The sequence below is a fragment of the Calonectris borealis genome, chromosome 2 (assembly GCF_964195595.1).
Source record: "Calonectris borealis chromosome 2, bCalBor7.hap1.2, whole genome shotgun sequence".
Taxonomy (NCBI): domain Eukaryota; kingdom Metazoa; phylum Chordata; class Aves; order Procellariiformes; family Procellariidae; genus Calonectris; species Calonectris borealis.
Window position 1 is genome coordinate 59,357,137 of NC_134313.1, and position 22,306 is coordinate 59,379,442.

A 22,306-nucleotide genomic window follows, 5' to 3' on the forward strand; every position below is an offset into this window, starting at 1 on the left:
CGGTGGGTCACAACCCGCCGGTGCCGGTGGGACGCTGCGCCTGCGCCTTGTCGCTTCTCAATAGACGCCGGGGGGGAAGGCGGGGCAAGACGGTGACGGAGGCGCGTGACGCAGGAGCCGGCTGGGTACGTCCAGTGCCGGCACGCGGAGCTCCGCCCCCCGTGGCTGCTCGCTCTCGCCGGCCGGCCGGCGTCTGGCTGTCAGGCGCCGCCGAGCTCGGGCTACCGCCGCCCGCCCGCCTTCCCCCGCCGGCCCTGAGGAGAGACCGAGGGTGGCCATGAAGATCTGGAGCTCGGAGCACGTTTTCGGGTGAGGGGGAGGGCTGAGGGGCGGCCAGCTCCCCGCGCGCGGCAGCCGTTGAACGGCGGCGCCGCTCCTTCCACCGCCCGCGCCTTGCCGGGCCGGGCCGGGCTGCGCGGGGGAAGCCGGGCCCTGCCAGGGTGAGGGCGGAAGTGGGAAACGCGGCTGGCGCGGCCGGAGGAGAGAGGCTGGCAGTGGCGGTGGCTCCTGACCGGTTATGCCGGCACGAAGGCTCGCGCGGCAGCCGGGGGGGGGCGGGGGTGGCACCGGCTTCTGTTGGCGTTAAATCCTCCGGGGGGGAGGGGGGGGGCTGGGGACGGTCGCCGGCGGTGCGTCAGCGCTCCCCCCGCTGCCGATCCTTCGTCGCCTTAAGCTTTTTCCTGCCTGGTCGGACCCCGTGTGGGGGTTTCTCCCACCTCCTGCCGCTTGCGGCGGGAAATACCATTCCAACATGGCAGTGGTAGAGCTGGCCCGACAGCGTAATTGCTTGATAAAGATGTGGGCATTAAAGGAAAAATAACTTTCACACTGTCCAAAAAAAAAAAAACCAAACTACTGACGTACTTGATGATATATTCCAAGACGTATGGACAGAGTGACTGTGTATTCTACCTTAGCCATCAGATACTCTCACAGAGATGCCTAGCAGACAGCCATTAAGTGATAGCTGAGTAGGTTTTCTTACTGTCAGTCCTTTTCTGCATTAAACGTATTTTGAACATGATTCTGGTCATCCAATTCCTTTTTTGTATAACGAGGTAATAATAGGCAAAAGTATCAACAAGTATGTAACACTTGCTCGAGCTGTACCAGGGAGCTGATGTGGAGGACACAGCAGTTCCAGTGCAGGTCTTAAAATGCCACTGATAACTCATCTGCTACAGGTCTCTTAAAAATCTCAAAGAGCACCAGGGGTAATAGTTCTTAAAATATTTACAAAATATCCCAGATGTGCAGTTTTAAACTTCTTTAATTACATCAACACAACTGAATTCATTACGCTGACGTAGGTGTTAGGTATTCAACTTTAACATTAGTCTGGTATAAGTACACACTAGCTGCTAATATGAAATGACAGGCAGAGGCTAGTAAAGGCTGCTTGTGTATGGCATAACTTCCGGGTTTGAGATTAATATCTGTCACCTGGCAGACATGAACTCCATTTCTATTAGGCATTTTCTCATCGAGATCTGTATTGGAACGCCCCCATCTTATGGTGTCATGGGTGCGGGTGTAGATAGTTCAGCTCAGGGGTTAATAAAATGTTGTTGTGCCTTATCAGATCGCTGACTCTTAAAATCTCTCAAGGACACTTAACAGAAATTTGACCTTTTCAGTTTGTGTATCTTCTGTTGATTATAATGTATAGTCACTGAAGATAACAAGGAATGGTCCTCCAGCTCTCCTTCTGATGTAGGAATTGAAGGCTCTATTTTTCCTGCTTCCACCAATAAAGCTGAAAAACCTTTTCTTACTCTTTTTGTTGGAAAAAGAGCTTATTTCTCCAAGCTTCTGTTTGTTCTGCTGTGGTGTACTGTTGATGCCCTTCTGTACCGGTCTATTTTAAGACTAAAAGTAGTGTTCTTAAAAATCAAATCCATTTAGGGCCCTAAGTGCAACTCTTATGTACAAGTTGGCACCCCTAAGCCTTCTTAAGTTAGATATCAATAGTTGAATTTTTAAAGGTACCTTTAAAGGTTATAAACCTTTCATTCCAGATCTATCAGTTATTCTGAATATAGAAATCATTGCTTAGGGAGAGAATTTCTGTATTGGATCAAGTCCATGATTTATCTAGCCTCCTCTGTTTCAGAAGAAGATATACGAACAAGAGCCATGTGGATGGCCTGGCCTCCAGTGATGGGGCTGCTCTGATCCCAGGAGTCTGAGATTATCAAAACTTGTTTCATAAAAACAGTTCTCTATTGAGAAGTGTCCATAAATGTCATTCATGCTAATGAGCTGCTGGAAGCAGTAGTATAGGTGCAGACTTAAGGCAGCGAGCTGATACGGTTTCTGAAAATATGTTTCTTTATTTTGAACTTCCTGATTTTTTTTAGTTGAATTAAATTTCACTTTGCTTTTTTGCTGTAGGAAGAAGTAGAAGCTAATGATTTCTTTAGTTTATTTGGTGTGCTTAGAATTATAAAGAATTTATGTTGGAGTGGACTTCTGGAGGTCATCTAGTCCAGCCTCCTTCTCAAAGCAGGGCTACCTTAAACGTTAGGTCAGGTTGCTTTTCCGGTTGAGTTCTGAAATGAATCGAGATTCAATGATCTCTGTGGACAGCTACCCTGTCATTGTGGGTTTTTTGCACAGCTCATTGGAATGTCCATTTGTGACTGTTGCCCTTTGCCCTCATTTCTCTTAGTCTTGGGTTAATAATTCCTTTCTTCAGTCTGTAGAAAGGAATATTTTTTTTTTCTATTTGTGTGTCCATACTTTCTTACTGCCTTTCCAAGCATCACTGTATTCTGAAGGGACTTTTGGGAGCTATGAAGTTGTACAGCATATGCCGTATTACGCAAGCTAGATCCCTGATTTAGTGTTGTCTGAATACTTGCAATTAAATATACAATAGTTACAAATACTGCCTCCTCTTCTTTTTACAGACACCCCTGGGATACAGTGATCAAAGCTGCTATGAGAAAGTACCCCAACCCAATGAATCCGTGTGTGGTAGGAGTAGATGTCCTCAACAGAAGCCTGGATAACGAGGGGAGGTTGCATAGTCACCGTCTTCTCAGCACAGAATGGGGATTGCCAAGTATTGTAAAAGCGGTACGCTTTTACAGTCTTAATGGTTTATTAAGGGTGTGCTGCATTTTTATGTCATCGTCTGAATTGGAGCTGAATTCAAAGTAAAAGCTTAATTTATAGGAAATATCATCCGCAAATATCACATAAGCTGTAATTAGCGTACTTTGTAGCGAGAATATGTTGTAGGCTTTAATATGCCTATAGTGTGTGTATGTCTGTACATGCCTTCCAGACTGGTCTGTGTCATGCTATATGACTGGTACAACCTACCAGGATGTAGTCTTGCCACTAATCACAGTGTTCTGTTATCCATGAATTACTTTGTATTTATTTGGGGTCCCTAAGGACTTGACATTTCTGCATTTCAGTTGTTTTTTTTTTAATCTTAGTAGTTAACTTTTTTATTTTTAATTTTTTTTATTTCTTCACTTTCAGATTTTAGGAACAAGTAGAACTCTGACTTACATTGAGGAACATTCTGTGGTAGATCCAGTGGAAAAAAAGATGGAACTTTGCTCAACTAATGTGAGTGGTAGCTTAAGAAGTTTCTGGTAATTAGTTCTGGAAATTAGATGTTTAGCTCTTAACATTTAGATTAGAAATGTGTTTGCATCTTTCATCAGGAGGCGGCAATTCCCACATCTTAGTTGGTTCTTTTTTTTCCTTCCTTCTTCCCACAAATAGGAAACTTTAAATACTTTGGGATCAAACATTTGTGATTCTGTTTTTAATGTAAGATTATTTCTCAGAATGGATGTAAAGTAATCTGACTTCTAGGTGAATAGCTTGTTCTACATTACACTGCCATTTACAACAAAAGTTTTAATTTGAAATGCCTCTTTTCACAAAATGTAAATGAAGTAGTATGCTATATTTTGGTATCCTGGAAACTTGTAACTATTTAAAGTGGAGTTGTCTGTAGGAAAGCCCTGTCTCTGTACAAGAGGCATTGTCTTTCCTGAGTATTAATTTTCTGTACCCTCCAACTAGTGTTATGGCGGTCTTGGTCTTGAAGAGACTCTCTGGATTGCATGCCATAAATCAGATAAGACTCAACATTCAGAGAAAACAAATGGAAAGCTGTTTGTGCTTTGTACTGCGAATAGGAACTTAGATTGATATAATTAGATCTAGGATAGAAGAAGATGCATCACCCTTTATAGGTCTTTTTATTGACTATATTCTGGGTTTATATTCTGTGTACACTGCTTTGTCTCTGACATTAAACTGGCTGCTCTACTATTGAGTAGTGCTGTTGATACCAGAAAAATAAAAGGCAGGAAGTGAGAATTTCAGCTCTTTTTTCTTTTTAAGATTACTCTCACAAACTTGGTGTCTGTTGATGAGAGACTGGTTTACACGCCTCATCCTGAAAACCCTGAAAAGTAAGTAAGGATATTTGTGTATAGGAGCCATTATGTCAGTCCAATTCAGTTTAGGTATTAACTTTTCTTTACTCTCTTACAGAACTGTGCTAACTCAAGAAGCAATTATTACTGTTAAAGGCATTAGCTTGAGCAGTTATCTGGAAAGCTTAATGGCAAACACAATATCTTCTAATGCCAGAAAGGTATATCTTTATTCTGTTTTCTCCCTCTCTCCCCAACCCCTACCTTTCTTTTTGTTGAAATAGTAATTGTCAATCATGTGTGCTGAATACCGTATTTAATTTCTCTAAACTTTGTGCGCAGAGTTTCAACTGACTTTTTTGTAGGACCTCAGCAAGTAGAATATAATTTCCCAAAGTATGAAAAGGTTTCACTAGTAAATCTTTTGTTTTTCAACTAGAATTGCACATCAGAACAAACAAACTTCTATGTGTATGCTACAGTTACACATAGCATACACATATTATTGGTTTTGTTTTGTTTTTTTTCAAAGCCCCTTTTTAAACACTAACCTCCTATTTCCAGGAGTTAGTGCTGGTAGTGAATATAACTTCCTTTTCAGCCTTTATAATTTGGATTCAGCAGTTAATGCTAGCATATTTTCTATGCTGTTTTGTCAGTTGTTCCAGTTCCTATCCATTATTGAGCTGTCTCCTTGCCTTTGGCTAAAAGTAAGGTAGTGTGAGCAGAGCCATATTCTTTGAAGAGATGAAACTATGCTGGCTTTTGTAGGTAACACAACACCGACTCCTCCGTCTTGTGCTTGCTTTTTCTACTTGGCTTGCAGCCATGACGCTGTACTTCAGCACAGGCAGAGCTACGGGAGTGCTTATTCTTGGGCACGTTGTCCTATCCTTCTTCAGGGAAGGTGGGAAAGAAATGGGGTTGCTACAGAAGCATAGGCATCACTGCCTAACAGCAGGATGAGTGCACGTGAAATTTGAGTTTGTGCTCTGCATTGCTGGAGAGGTTCAGCACTGCGGAATCTGTCCCAGGTAACTCCTGCTATGCCAGAGAGCCTGTGCTTTGGCCAGCCCTTTGTCCTCGTGAGAGATGTTGCTTGACCGAGGCAGTGTAAGCCAACTTGATAGGAGGTATTGACCAACTAGATCAGAGAGGAGAAAGCCTCCTTTTCCGCCCTTCTGGTGCTTCTCCAAAAATGAGAGGAAAATAGGTTAAAATCAGGGTATGGGGAAGGAGTGATGGGTAATTTCTAGACACTGAAGAGTAACTTTAACTAGCTGAGTGCTCTCTGTTTGTTTGAACATCATAAATTGAATGTATTTCAGATAAATTACAATTCTATTCTGATCCAGTTTCCATTTAGAAGTCTGTGTGGGGCATATATGCTTGAAAGAGAAGTCCAAAACCTGGCTCACAACCAAACTTCAGGCTGACTCAGAGGTACCAAAGCACTAGCTAGTTGGAATGGCCAGATCAACTAGGCACACTTGAAAGTGCTGGCTGAATTCCTCTCGTGGCGTCTGTCACATTTGCATGTCTCTACTGAACTCAGAGAAAGAGTGTAAATATTTCTTGGTTCCTATTCAGGTGCTCAATTTCTTTTAAAGATTGTTCTTCTGTTCTGCCATTTTCAAGGAACACACTGGCTCACAAGCTTCTTGCAAATCAAAAAGACCTTCTTGTCGTGTGTGTTTCACTGAAGAGTCTCTTTAGAGATTTTGAACGTGGCAGGAATTTGTACTTGCTGTTACCAGCCCTCTCTTTGCTAGCCAGTAACCTACTCTGCTATTACTAGCTCTTCTTGCATGCTGTGCTGTGCCTCTGTGCTCTTAGCACCCCTCTTAAACTTCATGAAAGTTGCTGAAAAATATTTTGTTGTTCTGAAGAAAGAGGAAGTAAGTATTGAGATTTTGCTCTGAGGTAGAGGTGGCAGATGATGCATTATTACTTTTAATGACAATGGAAAAATCATTTGCCATATGTTGTAAATCTCTTTTGTGTTACTCCAGGGGTGGGATGCTATTGAGTGGATAATTCAAAATTCTGAAAGCGCTCTAAGCTAGCAGTTCTCCACATCTACAGTTTGTACTAACTAGTGGTAATGCCAGCATTCTTCTTCTTGGTACAGCATTTCAGCTTTCTAGCAAATATGTGCATGGATTGTTGTCATGTGAATTTCATAAATTAACCTGCATGTATGTTTTATATACATTGCATACAGGAATGGCAAACATGTTCATTACACTGCAGTTGTAGAGAGAGTAGGTCAGATCTAGACTGGATCAATTAACCCATCCTTATGCCACTGGACAACCAACTTGCTGCAGCCATGTCTTGTGCCACACGTTACAGCTTATGGTTTGAAAGTGGAATGATGACTGCAGATAACTAGGCATGTGAATGAGTCCCTCTACCAACTTTTTGATCTGGTCCTGGTTTCTGTGATTTCAGTATGTAAAACTGGTACCTGAAGAAATTAATAAATCGGTTAATGACTGGAATTGGCGTTATAAAAATGAAACAGAATTATACTTTAGGATATAAAATTGATTTCTTGAAACAGATTGCCTAACAGAGGTAATCTTTTGCATAGTGAAATTGTATTTGCTTTTCTTATGCCTGAGGAATATTGTTGCCCTTCTGTGAACTTCTGTGGAAATCTGTACAAAACTTGAAGGCTGTCAGAATGTCAGACTGTTCGTGTTTTTCATTGGTCTTGTAGTTATATTCATTTTGGTAGTGACGTGTCCCTTAAGCGATGTGACTGTGAAAAAATCTGACTTCAGGGTTGAGAGAACTGAGTGTACTTGTCTCTGTGATACCTCTGTGGAGATTGTTTTGCTTCCACTAGTCAGTGTAGCCTGTCTCTGTCATTCCTGTATTGGCTCATGCTTCGACTAATAAGATTCCTTAAAAAAAAGAAAAAACTCCATTTTGCTGCTTCTCCTAGTTAAGAATGTAGGGTTTTTTTACACTGCTTACTTTGAGATCAGTGTATGCCATGAGTATTTGCTTTTATGTTCTCATTCCACTAAGCTTTTATGGCTGTTTTTCTGAAAAATATCAACTACAGAGCCTCAGCATTTATCAGTTACTTAAGCTCTACCAACAAATCTTCATATGCAGCGTTTGGTCTGCCAAACATGTCATACTGCTAACATATGCAATAAAGACTAATATAATATGCATGCTTGGTTATGAATGTGCTTGCTTAATTACTTACTACAGAATTTGTTGTACAGTATGAAATTTCATAGACCAATCCTCTGTCAGATTTTTTTTGGTAACTGGGTAGCTCTACAGTACTTGGAGGCTTTGCATCTGGTTAAGATTTTGTAACTTAATTTCCTGTGCAGAATATTCCTGAAATCTTCCTTGCCAGTATCACGAGTTTATTCTTAGCTGCAAAGTACAGCATGTAGTATATGCAGGTCTAAGGAAATGTGCAGACCTATGTAGTCTCGAAAGCTGAAGGAAATATCTTGGTGCTCCAGTTGAATGTCATGGATTTTTTTTTTCTTTATTTTATCTTACCGACAAATATATCAACTAAAACACTATGACCTCTTTGTTTCGTAGTCAGGGCCTGAAAAGAACCTCAGTATTTTTCTACTGAGCATTTTCTACGTCAAAGGTGTTTGACAAGTCGTCTTTGTGCAATTAGACAAATATAACATCTAAGCTGTTGCTGTCTTACTCAGTTCTCTGTGCCTGTGTCACCTAACAGAGGACATTTTAACCTGACTTAAATATCCAAATGCGTGCTTACTGAAAGATGATTCCCCCGCTCTCCCCCCACTTTGTTCCTTACGGAGCACTCTACTCAGCTAATTCATGGCTAGTTACAACTTGTTGCTATGCAATAGCCTACTCCTGTCTGGGTGCTTTTATCCGTGCTTTGCTGGTGTTCCCAGGTCTTGCACAGGATGTAGAGATGGTGGAAGTTATCACCTGCTGAAGCATGGTCGATTTGGTGCTCAAATGGAAGGAACACAGAAGTTAAATCATGCTCTTCTACGGACTTTTTTCAGCAACCCATACTTAAACTGGACAATTTAAATCATGTTTTCTTGATTATTGTCAGTATTTTTTAAAGGGATATCTTGAATTAAGTGAATGTAAAGATACTAGTCCTTGATGTAATTCTGCATAGGGCTGAATCCCCCTTTCTGAGCTCTGGCCAAGAGTTGAACACTTTGTTGTGATACGTGGATAATTTTTCTTAGGTTAAGGACTGCCTGCCAGTGCAGACCTAGCAATTAATGTTTATTCTGAGAGTCCCTGTAATATGAAAAACCTGCAGAGAAACAGTGTCAGCCCTTCACTGAACTTAGAGAGGGTCTTGAGATAAATACGCTCTTATTCATAGTAAAATTTCATTTCTTTTAATAGGTTACACTTTGCAGCCTGGGACTGGGCTTTTCATATTATTCCAGAGTAATGTGTCTAGACTCCAAAAAAATTCTTCAAGAGTATGTGTGGGTTTTGTTTTGACCTTTTTTTTTTTTTTTTTTTTTAAGGTTTTCAAAGCTGTTTATGCAAATTCTTGTTAATGCTTAGTAATTTATAAAGGACAACAGCAGGTTCTGGACACTTTAAGAGTTTTTTGTTCACTTTATCACCTATAATGCATGCAACAGATATAGTACATCAGAGTTCAGAACAACTCTGTGTGTGTGTGGAGGGCTGTTCCCCCCTTTCCCTCAATCTCTTCAGAGGGCTTGAACACTGACACTGGCTCTCCTGAAGACTTAGGACTTTTTGGACTCAGACCCTTTATCTCCAGAACTCCTCTAGACTTGGCCAGAGCCATGTGGTTCCCAGTTACTGTTCTCCACTGTTCATACTTCTTATTCTTAGTAGGTTAATAGAGGTGAATGTCTTTTGGCTTCTCTTTAAGTGAAAAAAGGCCAGGTGTTTTCCTGGTCTGATCCTATCTGCTTGTTTTGGCAAAAGCTGTCATTCTGAGATTGTGGAGCTCTAAAATCTTGCACTTTTGTTTAGTTAAAGTGCTTCTCTTTCTTTTCTGGGCTTCGTTGTGCGGCTGGCTGCGTGCCTATCTGGTGGTCATTGGCGTGCAGCTGCTACAGGGTCTTCTTAAGGTAAAAGGTTTTTGACATGCTTGTTTTGCTGGATTCCCCAGCTCTTACTAAAGCATTGGCTGTCAATGCCTATCTTTGAGGCATTCGCATTCTGAGAACTGAACAGAGAAAGACTGTATCTTGATATAAAATGTGCAACTGTAGTCTCTCAAGTAGTCTGTTTTATACGCGGAGAAGTTGCTGTGCATGAATATAGAATTCAGTGCAAGTCCATCTCTGAACTCTTGCTAGATACCAAATCAATTAGTTGCTACTTCAAAGAGCATTTGGAAGACTATCTTTCTTTGTCCTGGATCTTCTTGAAAACTGTCCATATAACTTGGTTAATGAATCTGAGAGCAGTATCTAGACTTTGCCATAAATTTGATGATGTTCTTTGGGTGGTAGGAGCAGCAAACAGTAAAAACAGCAATACTTTTTCATAAGGGAACTTAACTGCTGAATTAGGCTTTTTGCCTAGGTGTGCTACTGGGAGCTCACACCAATATTGCATTTACTTCTTGCTTATGGGTTAAGCAAATGCCTTTGCAGTGAAGTTTCCATCAGAAGATGCTAAGAAATAATCAATATGATCTAGTATCAAACTATGCAGGGCATGAAATTAATTTTAAAACAAGTCTCATGTCTGACAGAGGAAAAACTATAGAAACATGAGCAGTGGTGGTGTATCTGTTCTGATCCTAAATTCCAGTATTTTCCTGGCAGGGTCGGGATGCCCTGGAGTGGGTGATCAGCAAACTAAACACAGAATTCGAGGAGTTGAAGTCAACGCGCGAGGGCATGAAACCAGCCATGGCAGCAGCGTCAACAGAAAAATAAAACCAAAAATACCAAGTAACTGACAGAAAAGTTTTATTCTGCAGACTGCTTTGTAGATCTCCCTTCCAAGACTGATCTGCAGAGGTTTTATATATTTATGAGAGTATTGGATCAGCAGAAAAGTAACCTCATCCGTCATCTCCACAGCAGTTCCTGCTGCCTGCTGAAGATTAAATTGACCTCGTGCAGATGCTCTTTTTATTTAAACAATTTATTTTTAACACTGGAAACAAAACATTTAGCACATTTAAAACTGCCTAAATGTGCCTTTTATAACGAAGATAGAGAGTATGTTATATTTACACCATCTCGGTTTTTCGTACTCAAACTTGAAAAGAATGCATGTGTGGTATTAAGGGTTTTCCATGTGAACATTTGTTCTGTGAAGGGCTGATAGGTACTAGAACACTGAATTTTGTCTGTTTTGTAATCTGATAGTGTCTTATGACCATTTAAACGGAACTACGTGAGTCAGAACATGATACTGTAGAATTAGATATCTATCTATCTAGAGGATCATCCCGAAAAACTAAAACTTGTGTGGTACTAACTTTTTTTATATTGTTTGAATGTGCTGCCTGAACATGACACGCAGATACTTTACTTCTTAGATGTTTGTATCCAAACAAAGATAAAGTTTCTATTGATGTTAATAGCCTAAAACAGTTTTTTGGTGGGGAGAAGGGTATAATTTATTTTCGTATTTATTAACTTGCCCTAATTCCTCCCCTCCCTATGAGGAGAGGAGTAGTAATTCCTGGAAGGTGCTGGAAAATACTTCTCTTACTTATCCCTAAGAAAAGTACTTGTAAGCTACTTGAATGAAGAGACTGTGCTGTTCCACTGGTCCTTGCTCTTCACATCATGTCTTAACTGAGGGAGAGACTGATGCAATAACCAGAAGAGTTGAAATGAGAAATAAGCAAGAAATTTGAAATCCAAGTGGTAAGGTTTCATGAACATGTACTTTTCATGCCCTGAATGGAGAAAACAAGAGTACAAGAAAAACAAATGGACTCTCCTTTTTGAGTGCTTTCTACTAACTGCTGACTACCAGTGTAACTGAATTTTTTCAACACTTTTCCACATTGGTACAAAATGGTTTTAGGATCATTTTAACTGCTTCTTCCTATCTGGAAAAATACTCCAGTAACTGCAGAAATTGCTTTCTATAAAACATGCATAAATATATACTGGTAACAGTCCTATCCTTGTCTGATGTTCACAGAATTTTCCTATTTGATCCAGGTGTAGTATACGTTTCTTAGACAGCCCTCTGTTCGGGCATTTTAACTTATTTTTTGGTGTGCACACAAAGTGAAATAAATGTTGCAAGGGTGTTTACTCGTTCAAGTGGCAAGCATGTGTTTAGGAAGCTGTTAAAGAGCATGAGTAACTTCTAAAAAACTAGAAGAGTAAAATATTGGTCACTGTTTTGATCCGGTAATTTTAAAGTGTAGCTTAAGGGAAATTTCAGTGTTTGTATTCTGATTACTTTGAAAGTGAACATTAATTTGGGTGTAACTATAGTCTCACTAAGTTACATGATCCTAACGAATAAACTTAATTTAAAAATACATATATTAGTTGAAAGCAATTAAATGAGTAGCTAATATTTACATTGCTCTTTTTATATGGACCTAAAGCCTTTCTTATTTTGGAACAGAAACTTAGAGCTTAAAGGCTGATAGCAGCTCCTTTTGGGAAGATACGCGGGATAGCTTTGGTGCAGGTCAGTTGTGCTTCTCAGCTGCCACTTACTGGATAAAGAATGCAGAAGATGTTCTAGCTCCTGGTGGTGTTCTGCCAGGAAGGGGAGTGCAGCTTTGGCAAACCTCTGCAAACGAAAGGAAAAGATGAGTAAGTGTGTGTGCATGTGGAAGCCTGTACTACAGCAATTCCATGTGTGTCTACTGGAGATGATGAAAACATAACTGTCGGGGGGTAGAAAAGTCTTTGGAGAGGTTCATGTATTGCTTTGGTTTGGAAGAATTGTCTAAAGCTGCTTCTTGCGTCAAATTTGAAATTGTTGCTTAGTGTTGTCTTTAAGCCGACTGACTTGTGTATAGCACCTGAGCTCCTTTGCCACCCTTTAGGGTCAGTTATGCCTCAGTTTTCTGGATTACTTTCTTTGCACTTTGTTTCCTTCTTCCAGAAACAAATCCTTATCTGCTTGTGTTGCAGCATCTCCTTTCTGTTTCATTCCCCACTGATTTTGGGCTGCTTCCTCTCCACGTTTCATGCTACTTGGGAACTGTATGGCTAGATGCTCGGTTTTCCAATCTGTCTGCTGCTCCACTTGCCATGGATCAGCATCTTGCCTGCTTGTGCTCAGTCCTCTTCTGCTTTTCTCTAGGCTAAATGGGAGTGGGGAAGCTTTGGGTAGGAAAAAGACTGATTTCTTCCAGAGGCCAGTTCCGTCACCCAGCTGCCTCTCTCCGCTGCCGGACAGTGCTGCTGCTTCTCACCTTGTCTTTGGGGTAGGTGACACTTCTTCATCTCTGGGCTTATTGATCTTCCTGTGGTTGCTCACCTTGCCAGTGTGTACAGAGGGCCTTGCAGGCAGTGGTCACACTGGGACCAAGTAGGTTCCAGTGTTTAGCAGATGAAGTGATTCTTAATTTCCCGTAAGCTTTCCTGGACAGCTTCACTCTTCTGCTTTCTGCCCATCTAGTTTGCATACGGAGCTCCCACCCTTTTTCTCCCTTGACCAGTGACTCTTCTCCATGGGACCTGATGGGATCTGTAGCTGTATGTTCAGCCCTGCTGTGCATAACACAGGGCACGCCATTTCCCACTCCAGTTCTGTCCCCGTTACAGTCTGAATTGACCTTTGGGTCAAAAAAACCCCTACGTTTGGAATTGCTTATCTTGGTCCTTCCCTAGGGAAACTCCCCAATTGTTTCTTTATTTACTGGAAATGGCTAAAAAATGTTTCTGAAGTCAGTTTTATGTCATGTGCATCGACTGAGGTGTCTGTCAAAGGCAGAAAGCCGCATGTGAGGGAAAGTGCTAGGCCGCTTGTGGGAGCGGGGGGGTGTAGCTTTTTGGATTGATGCAGAAACAGCTGGGTACGTAGGAGGAAAAAAATTTATAAAGCAGAAAGTCAACACTCATTAGCTTGGAAGGATCTTGGAGCGCTGGGGACCAAGCAGAAGAAAACTCAGCACTTGTAACCATGCTGATTAACAGGTAGCAAGTGCCATTTTGAATAAGAATTCTGCACTTTAAGAGTTGAAAATAGAACTAAAGTGGAGTTTTGAGTGTTGGAGGGAGGTTGTTCACTGCTGTTGTTCAAGCCACGGAGGCTTACAGTTCAGTGTTTCTCAGCCATTAGGTTGCAATTCAAGGGAAAGAGTGTGTGGGGGCGGGGGGTGTCGGGAGGTGGTTTGTTTTAAGAATTTAGTGCCAGCGTATCAGGTCTCCAGATCGGTTAGAAGTGTGGCTGCTCACCCTGCCCAGCAACTACAGCTGTGTCGCACACGCCTGCTGTGGAAGGATGAAGCTGGGGATAGCTGGTTCCTGGCTGCGGGGGAAGCGGTGAAGGAGGACGGCAGCAGTGGTTCCCAGAGCCTGGCAAACTGGGCATGTTAGCTCTTGGCCCTGAAGGAGTTTAAGATGTTGAAGATACCAAACTTGAGGTAAACTCTGGTTTTTGGTTGATGTCTATTTTTTGTGCTACTGCAGACAGGCTCATGTTAGCCACAAAAGGCATTAACTTAAAACAGTGTAATCAAATGGTCTTGTGTGTAATCAGTTTTGTGTAGGCTATCTTTTTTTTCCTGACTTGCCCTCGCGCCAGTGCGAGTCCTCCATGCTCCCTCATACTTCTTACTTCTTTTCTCCCATCAGGTCAGCAGGCACGATGGGGGAAGGGTCCTATTTGTTGGGAAAAACAGGCAATCCTAGTGTAAGTTGCAGTATTCTTCAAAGACTTGCTTAACGTAAGTAAAGGCACTGAACTGCAGCACTTAGCACGTATCAGGCATTGATGTATAGCACATATCAGGCATTGATGTATGTGACAATGTAATAAAGTAGCACTGAGTAAGATGACCAGTGACATTCCTTGATGTGACACTTTTCATTTAAATCTTCAGGTGGAGCAGTGGGTAACGCCTTTCCTATTCTTGCATCTTCCTAGACTGTAAGCTGTGAAGGGCAGGACTATGTAAACTGTCTATGTACACTATGGTGCTATCTTAAATAAATGACATCCTCAGTTTAAAAAAACACTTCTGGGTGTAACTGCTGTAATATAAAATGGGCTGTTGGTTTTCAGAGAAGGCTGCGGAAATATTATTCGCGTTAGTCTGTGCTGGGTAAGCAGCAGGACCCAGTGCCAGGCTCCCTGGAACTCACTGCAAGCCACGTGTCGTACGGGTCAAAAGCTCTGCAGGGGTCCTCCATGCCTGAACTGGTAACTCCATTTGGGTCTGGCTGCTTCATTTTGCAGAAAAACAGGAAAGAATCATCTAAACCAATTAGCCTTGACTTGTAAATAAGACCGTATTTATCTAATAAACGATCTTCTTACCCCACTAACACTACTTGTCACCAGTCAGAATCATGCAGGTTATGGGCTAGCTTTTTAATCGCAGCTCCAGGAAGCAGGTCATGCTTTCGCTATGAATTTGTTGAATGAAAAGGTGTTTTTGTGAAGCACAAGTCCTGTCCTTTTAATTGTTCCACAGCTGAGGTGATTGAATTATGATTCTCATTTTACTGGAAGGCACCTGCAAGTAAAATCATCCGTAAGGGCTCCTAATTTGGGGCCCTGCTGGTACAATACTTCCCCTTCTTACTCTTCTATAATTTTGTTTCTAACCTAGTTAAAATCTGCAGCAGCTAAGGCTCAGGGCTCTACCCCATCAAACAAATGTGGAACATGCCCTTACCAGCTGTGCTGTGTAAGAAATGAAGCTCACCGTCTTTACAGTTAGCTCAAGAAAGCGCGAGCAATGCAATGTCATTTTAAAGAACTTTTTATTAGTAACGCATAAACAAGAAATTGCATTTCAGTACCACACAACATGAAAACAAGCAGGAGACAATTCTATTGCCTTTCTCTGTTAGAGCTGATGCCCCGGGAGTACCTGGAGCCGCACAGACGGTACATGCGCAATGACAGCACAGAAGCAGGAGAAGCGCGAAGGGGAGGGGTTTGTGCTTTGGGCCTGTTAATGTCCAAAAAGGGCATCTCCTGTTTGGGATTTTCTTTTCTTCCTTTATTAAAGGAGGGGGTCGGGGAGGGGGAACCGGCTTTAACAGAAATATAGCTTAGAGAGACTCCTTGTTGTGCCTTCGTTTTGCTTTCTAATTCACAGGTAACGTAACCACCAGCCCTTCAATAGCAATGTGCCCATCTTAAATGTCTAAGCCAAAGCTGGGCCTTGGCCTCTACCTGTCCTGTACGCTGGGCCGTGAGAATGCAGCCTCTCTGTATATACACGTCAACTTAACTGGTGCTTATTTCCACCACACTTTGGAAGCCAACCTCCTGCAGAAGTTGCATCAACACATGCCCATGTCCTTTGATTCTAGATTTAGCAGCCGCTGAAAGCCAATTTAACAATCCCACACTGCAATGTTTGGCCTACAGCCTGTCCTGCAAAAGCCAAAGCATTGCTGGCTCCCACTGTCAAGCACTGACGTGACTGGTGAGAGAAACGCAGGGAGGACCCGTAGCTTAATGTAAATGCTACAGCTGCATGGGAGGCACCAAGAATGTATTTTTGCATACTGGATGCTCACCTTTTTGCACTTGCAGGGCTTTTTTTAATCAAATGGGTTAATAATCAAACAGGTCTTTTCCTGCTGTGATTGTACATTAAGTAGCAGTGCCACCTTGAAAGACTATCTGCTTAAAAATGTATTTTTTTATTAGTTATAGAATGGTCTGTTCCAAATGGCTTCCTCTAGAACTGTTCTACAAAAACCATCTGGACGACCTTTGCAGACTGCAGCGGCTTCTGTCGTTATTTCAGGTCACGGAGCCCAGGCTCCCTGCGCATCTGGCCCTCAGGCCAGCCGCACACTGCCACTGCAAAACAGCCTGACCAGAGAAGAAACTGAAAAGTTACTGAATTGCAGTTTAGTGCAAATAAACAAGCAAAGCTACCGCCATATAAAATTTGCTGTGTCCATTTGATAACTGTTTAGCTCCAGCTCCTGATTATGCCCTATGACATTCGTTGAGTGCGGATTAGCATGGTAAAATTCATTCTCCAATCTCTGCTCATCAAAGTGTTGTAAAGTTTCAACTATCTGGAATTCAGTGCCCCTGGAAGTGGTGCCAGTTGCTTTCACGTACCAGAAGCTGATGATGGAAACTTGCAGTGCAGGATCCTATTAGCTCCGACACTGGGCACGCTTTATCAGCACCTCTCAAAATTCTTTCAGCAGTTGTAACCACTTTGTAGTCCCTGTTTTTGCAGATGGGGACCCTGGGGCGCGGGAAGGCTCACAGTTCGCACCAGGTAAACTGAACAACACGAGCAGCTCTGGGATTTTTCAACGTCAAGCTGGGAACACAGGGAGGGCCGTGGGCTGCCGGAGCATGTGGGTGCCGCTTGGTGCCCACCTCTCATACGCGGTAGCTGGCACCAGCGCTCCCAGCGGGAGGGGACTGCGGTGCTGGATTCGATGGAGCTGCCATGAGGACAACACTCATGAACTTAGGCTTACGTGTCAGGAAACGGGTTCTGTGTCTTTGTGTATCACGTCAGACTGAGCTAATGCCCCTCTCTGGTTGTTTTCCTACCAGGAAATTTTGGTGAGCAGTAATTTCAGGTACCCAAAAAAATCTGAAACACAGTAGTAAAAATCAGACAGAAACAAAACAGATCTTTATAGCTGGAATCAATATTCATAAACATTCTCAGATTGGCCTTAAGATACATACATACAAAAGAAGAAGAAATAAACCAGAGCAGCTCCAAGTTATCAACATGGAAATACTATAAAATTTTATGGACACACATTAACATAATCCATATGCTGTAGCACCAGAGCATACAGTCGCAGCACCTTTCCCTCATGCCTGTGTGCTGTCACTGTTTCACAGGTGAGACTGAGCTCATGAGAAAGACATTCCTAAAAGACGTACAGAGCTGCCGGATGAGGTAAAGGATGAAGGTAGCAATCAGGAGTCTAAAGTTGGAGCTTCTAAATTAGTTTTAACCTATAGAGCATGCAGCCAGTAGCTAACCATGGAAGCTGATGCTGAACTTGCTTGGGGAAAAAGGGGAGCTTGAAAGAGAAGAGAGAACAACGTAACAGTTGTGATAAAAATGTTGTCTCCACTTCTGGTTTAAAAACTAAAAACAATTAATGAAAAACCTCTCCAAAAGACTGCCAGCGTGTCTCTCCCGAAGATGAGGGATGGAGATTTCCCAAAGCCTGTAGTACATGCAAGGACAAGTGTGCCTCAGCTACAGACCGTCAGTGCTGGAAGTAGCGACACGCTGGTAACAGAGGGAGTTGGCTGGAAATGATCACTACGTGCTAATCACATCGCTGGGGTTACACAAGCAGTTTTATTGCTATTCTAAGAGTACTTCGACATGTTTCTGTCCCTTCGTGCAGCCCAGCCAGTGTTCAGCTGTTATTCAATCATTTTCATTAACAATTCTTTGCCAAAAGAAACATCTGACTGATCTTGCAAAACTATAAAGGCATGAAAAAGAAAAGGAGAGAGACAGAACCTTTACATCAGCTTCCACATAAGCAATTAACACGGACAAGGGCTATAATGGAAAGGTATTTTATTTTCGCCAGGTAACACCCCTCCCTCTATAAAGGAAGTAATGGGGAAAAGGAAAAAACCACCAACCCCCAAAGCACTATTGTCACCGTGAACATTTGAAAGGTCAGGTTTGAGAGCCGCAGCAAAGGCCTGCTGGCTTCCTCCATCGCCGCCGTGAGGCAGAGCTGGTTTTGAATTCACAACCAGGTTCACATACAAAACAACAAGACCAATGCTGCCAGTGGCATTTTTAACTCCTTGGGTCTCCTATGATATATTTAAACAGACCTTGGGCATATTAATAAAGCTAAAAAAAATTTAAAGATTTTAAAAATTCATGGAAGGGAGCTCACTGTGCTAGTCCCGCATTCTTTCCAGCAGTAATTCACTCTAAAATGCCTATGGAGTGCAAACTGTATTAGGGGGCTGAAAGCATTAACTCTAAAAAAGATAATAGCCAACACACATATAAATAAGACTCATTTTCATTTTAAAACACCATGGGAAAGTCAATTCCCATTGCATGATTGATGGAGATTTCCTAAATATTAATAAATATATTACACATATTTACAAGCTTCTGATTTCATCCTCTGACGCTAATGTGAAGTTCAGACCGTAAGCAGGACACGCTGGGCAGCACCGCGGGGTACGCAGGCAAATGGCTGCAGCGGATTTGGGATGCTAGCGCAAGCAGCGAGATGGAAAGCTAAAAATAGCCCACTGCGCAGAGCGCCAGGCAACAGCGAGCTGAGCTCCTTCAGGCTTTGCGTGACAAACCAACCCGCTGCTTTTTCTTTTGCAGAACGAAATGCCAGGATAATGCAGAGCAACTGTGGCAGAGAGGAAGGGATGGGAGAGGCAGCCTTCCGCACCACGTTTTCTGGAGCCTGCCACAGCGTGTGTCAGCAGCCCGGAGGGTTTTTTCCGTGAAAAAGGGGAGGTTATCCAGGCCCTGCCCCATGGCAGCTCTGCGTGAGCAACATGGAGCAGTTTGGACAACGACCGCGTTGTTTGGCCTTTGCACCCTGCTCAGTGCAGCAGAGCCCGGCCCAAGCCAAGGGCTGCTGGGCATCCCAGGAAGGCAAAGGCTGGATCGTGAGGCTCCGCGGCTTCCCCAGGGCCACCCCGGACACTGCCAAGGTGGAGGGGGACACAGGCGTGCGTGAGGGACTCACTTCCCTTCGCACACTCAGGATTTACTTAGTCCTTGATCCTGCCTGCTCTGCAACCTCCTAAATCCCTCTCAAAGGGGAGAATAAACGTGCTGGATACCCTGTGCCTCAGTGGCTTGAGGATGCCAGGGAAGAGGACTGCGAGCAGAGGATTGAGCGACTGTAACGTGGCTGGGGCATTTCCCAGAGAAAATGGTAAGAACAACAACAGGGGAGATGCAAAGTGAGATTTCATGCACTTCTTTCCGTCTAGTTTTCCTGATGCCCTGTGCAGCAAACACATGGCTGGGTTTTGGCACAGAAACAAGAAAAAGTGCTGATGTGACTGAGATCAGGCGACCCTTCCAGCAACAGCAGGCCTTTCAAATCAGCCTGTCTGTGCTGCTCACCTCCTGCAATCCTCCATCCTTATCTCGCGCCAGTACTCCAGGTGCTTTAACATGCAAGACACTTTTCCAGAAGTACCTCGAGGAGAGGGCCGTGACACCTGACCTTACGCGGGACAGCTACGAGGGAGAGTTAGCCTTGAGCCCTGCTTTTCCTGTTCGCATTGGTTCAGAAAAAATTAAAAACATTATTTCAGTAAGCCCTGCATACGCAAAAATCCTCATTTTTCCAAGGGGGCGTTTAAAGAAAAATAAGGATGGATGAGTCCCGGGGAAGGTTTAAGGAGACTTTGCATGTGCTTTTCAAATCAACTTAAAAGATACGATACGAGTGGCTGCTCCGAAGGCTGCAATGTAACATGCAAAGAGACTTCGAAGGGGAAGCCTTGTTCCCCTGGGCAGCAGGAGGCAGCCCGCAGTGGGACCGGAGCCCAGCTACCCCATGGGAGCCACCCAGCCCCAGTGCCCCACGGCCTCCGCACCGTGCCTCACCAGGGCTGGCGGGGCAGTCCGCCTTCTCCTGGGCTTTGCAATGCACGAGATTTGGACGGGAGAATCTGTTTTGATTAATACATCTTTAAAATCATGTTACAGAAATCCAGTCCCCACTACTTTGGAGCAGTTCTGAGGTATCTCTCATTAATCTGAAGTATAGAAATGTTAATAAATAGATCTGAAACTTTTCTGCTATGTCATTCTATAATACACTGCTATATAGATATTAAATATGCCTCAGGGTATTAAAAAATTTATGAAAAAGTTACAGTAGTTGATTTTCAAGTATTAATAACTTGGCTATGTTAGCTTGTTTTTAAATACCAAAATGATCTGGCCCCAAATTATTGACTAAACTCTATGCTTGAATTTAAAAAAAGTATTTTGAATATAAAAAAAAGTGCAAAAAAGCATGAGATGTCAGTTAACCTTGTAACATCGTTGGAATGTCTAAACAACCGTCTAGTACTCTTTCGTGAGTGAATTAAAAAGGGAAGAAAGAATGAAAAAAGGTAAAAGAAAAGAAGAGAGAGATTGCTCCCAATCTGAGACAGCACTGTCCCAAATTTCAGCAGAACACGAATTTTTACAGCCAAGTTATAAACCCCAGAAAAAATGGGGTTATCAGTGGATATGCTGTCAGACATAACTATAGCAGTATTTGTGTGCTCCATTATAATACAAATGTACACCTTACCCACCGTTTTCTCTGAGTAACCATGACAACAACTTCACAGGTATTCAGTTAAAATTAGAAGCCTCCCTTATTTCCCATCCTCTCCACAAACTGAACAACTCTGTCTACTACTAAAATTCACTGCTACTAGTAGTCATCATCATACATTCAAGAGAGAAAGTAAACTACTAAAACCTGCTCAGGAGACACTTAGAAGTACACTAAGGCTTAAAAAGTACAGCAGCTCAGGGGAACAGCCAGCCACAGGGGCGAACAGCTTCGTCGCGTATTTTGCCCAAGGACACAGACATTGTCAAGTCCCGTGCTGAACCCTGATCTCGGAGCAACCGAAACAGTTGAAAGAAAGATGGTTTTGACCACAGTCGCTCACACTCGGCGTCTGGTGTGCGGTACGACCCTTCGCTGTTTCAACTAGGACGTGAGCATTACTAGGGTGGTAATGCCAATATGACTTATTATTTGCTACTGTGCTAACACTGACACTTTGTGAGGTTTGGTTCTCCATTAAACATACGTTTTCAGCTCATCTCCTGAAAAATGATTCAAAGCATGGTTAAAAAAAAGATTGAAAGCAAGAAAAAGCTTTCCAGTTTCAACGCACGCATACAAAAGAGGCAACAATTTCAAACTATTGATTTTCTTCCAGTGCGAGCAGCTGACCCGTTGCGTATCATTCTGCACAGATCTAAACTAACGTTCTGTGTCTCTGGGAACCACTGGAGTAGGAAATCCTGTGATCTAATGCAAATTCAAGCCAGTCAAGCGAAACGAAGCAACGGAATGATAATCCAGTTTCAGTGACCTTGCTCATGGATGATGACCTCATGAAGACAAAAGCAAAGAAAAAGGCACAAGGCTCAGATCTCATTGATAGTCCTTTCAGAGGGGCAGTATTCAGAGGTTCCCGGCGACGACATGTAGAAGGACTGCGTTTTCCTTTTTAACCTGGCTCGCTTGTTGGCCAGAGATAGGCTGCGCCGGCTTGAATTGATGATTTCTGAAATAAACTTCTTGCAGTCCACGCACACCTCCATCGTGCTCCAGTCCTCCATTAGTTCTTTGGGAAATTCTTCATGTGACTTATCCACAGATTTGGACCTTGAGGTCAGCCTGAAAGGCACAAGAGCAGGACCTGTCATGTTATTTAGCAGCATGGCAGTGGGCCCCAAGGGACACCTGCAGGAAACTGCACATCAGAACTGTCTTGATTCAAATCTTCCTTTCTCCTGTCCCAAAAATGACACCAGGAGACCAAACACTGGAGAGGACAGCTTCTGCCTCGTTCGGCAACATTGCAGGGTCACTAACTGAGGGCATGTGTAACATTTATCTTGATAAAACAACCTTACTAATAATTATAAATAGATGATGTGTTTGGCTAATTTGACACAGCATCATAGCACTAGTGATTTATGCAGAGGGTATATACTTTAGATCCCTCAAAAAGGAGCATTTCTTTTATATTTAATTTCT

The 22,306-nt window shown here is 42.8% G+C and overlaps 2 protein-coding genes across 9 annotated transcripts in view; one reads left to right on the forward strand and one right to left on the reverse strand.

The window, feature by feature from the left end:
- Positions 1-112: 112 nt before the first annotated feature.
- Positions 113-11,520, forward strand: PRELID3A (PRELI domain containing 3A). 7 transcript variants are annotated; one of them, XM_075142129.1, is made up of 7 exons: positions 149-309; positions 2,913-3,081; positions 3,496-3,585; positions 4,375-4,445; positions 4,528-4,630; positions 5,765-5,852; positions 10,220-10,306. In XM_075142129.1, the coding sequence occupies exons 1-6, from the start codon at positions 278-280 to the stop codon at positions 5,843-5,845; spliced, it is 546 nt and encodes a 181-aa protein (XP_074998230.1). In that variant the 5' UTR covers positions 149-277; the 3' UTR covers positions 5,846-5,852; positions 10,220-10,306. The 7 variants fall into 7 exon arrangements, 6 of the variants coding, with proteins under 6 accessions (XP_074998229.1, XP_074998230.1, XP_074998231.1 ...); XR_012672383.1 differs by lacking the exon at positions 5,765-5,852 and adding an exon at positions 5,069-5,180 and having other exon boundaries at positions 150-309; positions 10,220-10,304; XM_075142130.1 differs by lacking the exon at positions 5,765-5,852 and adding an exon at positions 5,069-5,176 and having other exon boundaries at positions 150-309; positions 10,220-11,520.
- Positions 11,521-17,153: 5,633 nt separating this feature from the next.
- The window catches only part of SPIRE1 (spire type actin nucleation factor 1), a 133,877-nt gene continuing 128,724 nt past the window's right edge, over positions 17,154-22,306 (reverse strand). For both annotated transcript variants that reach the window (XM_075142127.1, XM_075142125.1), the window contains one exon: positions 17,154-21,943. In XM_075142127.1, the coding sequence (XP_074998228.1) occupies positions 21,691-21,943 (253 nt within the window). In that variant the 3' untranslated portion in view covers positions 17,154-21,690. The remainder of the gene's footprint in view (positions 21,944-22,306) is intronic.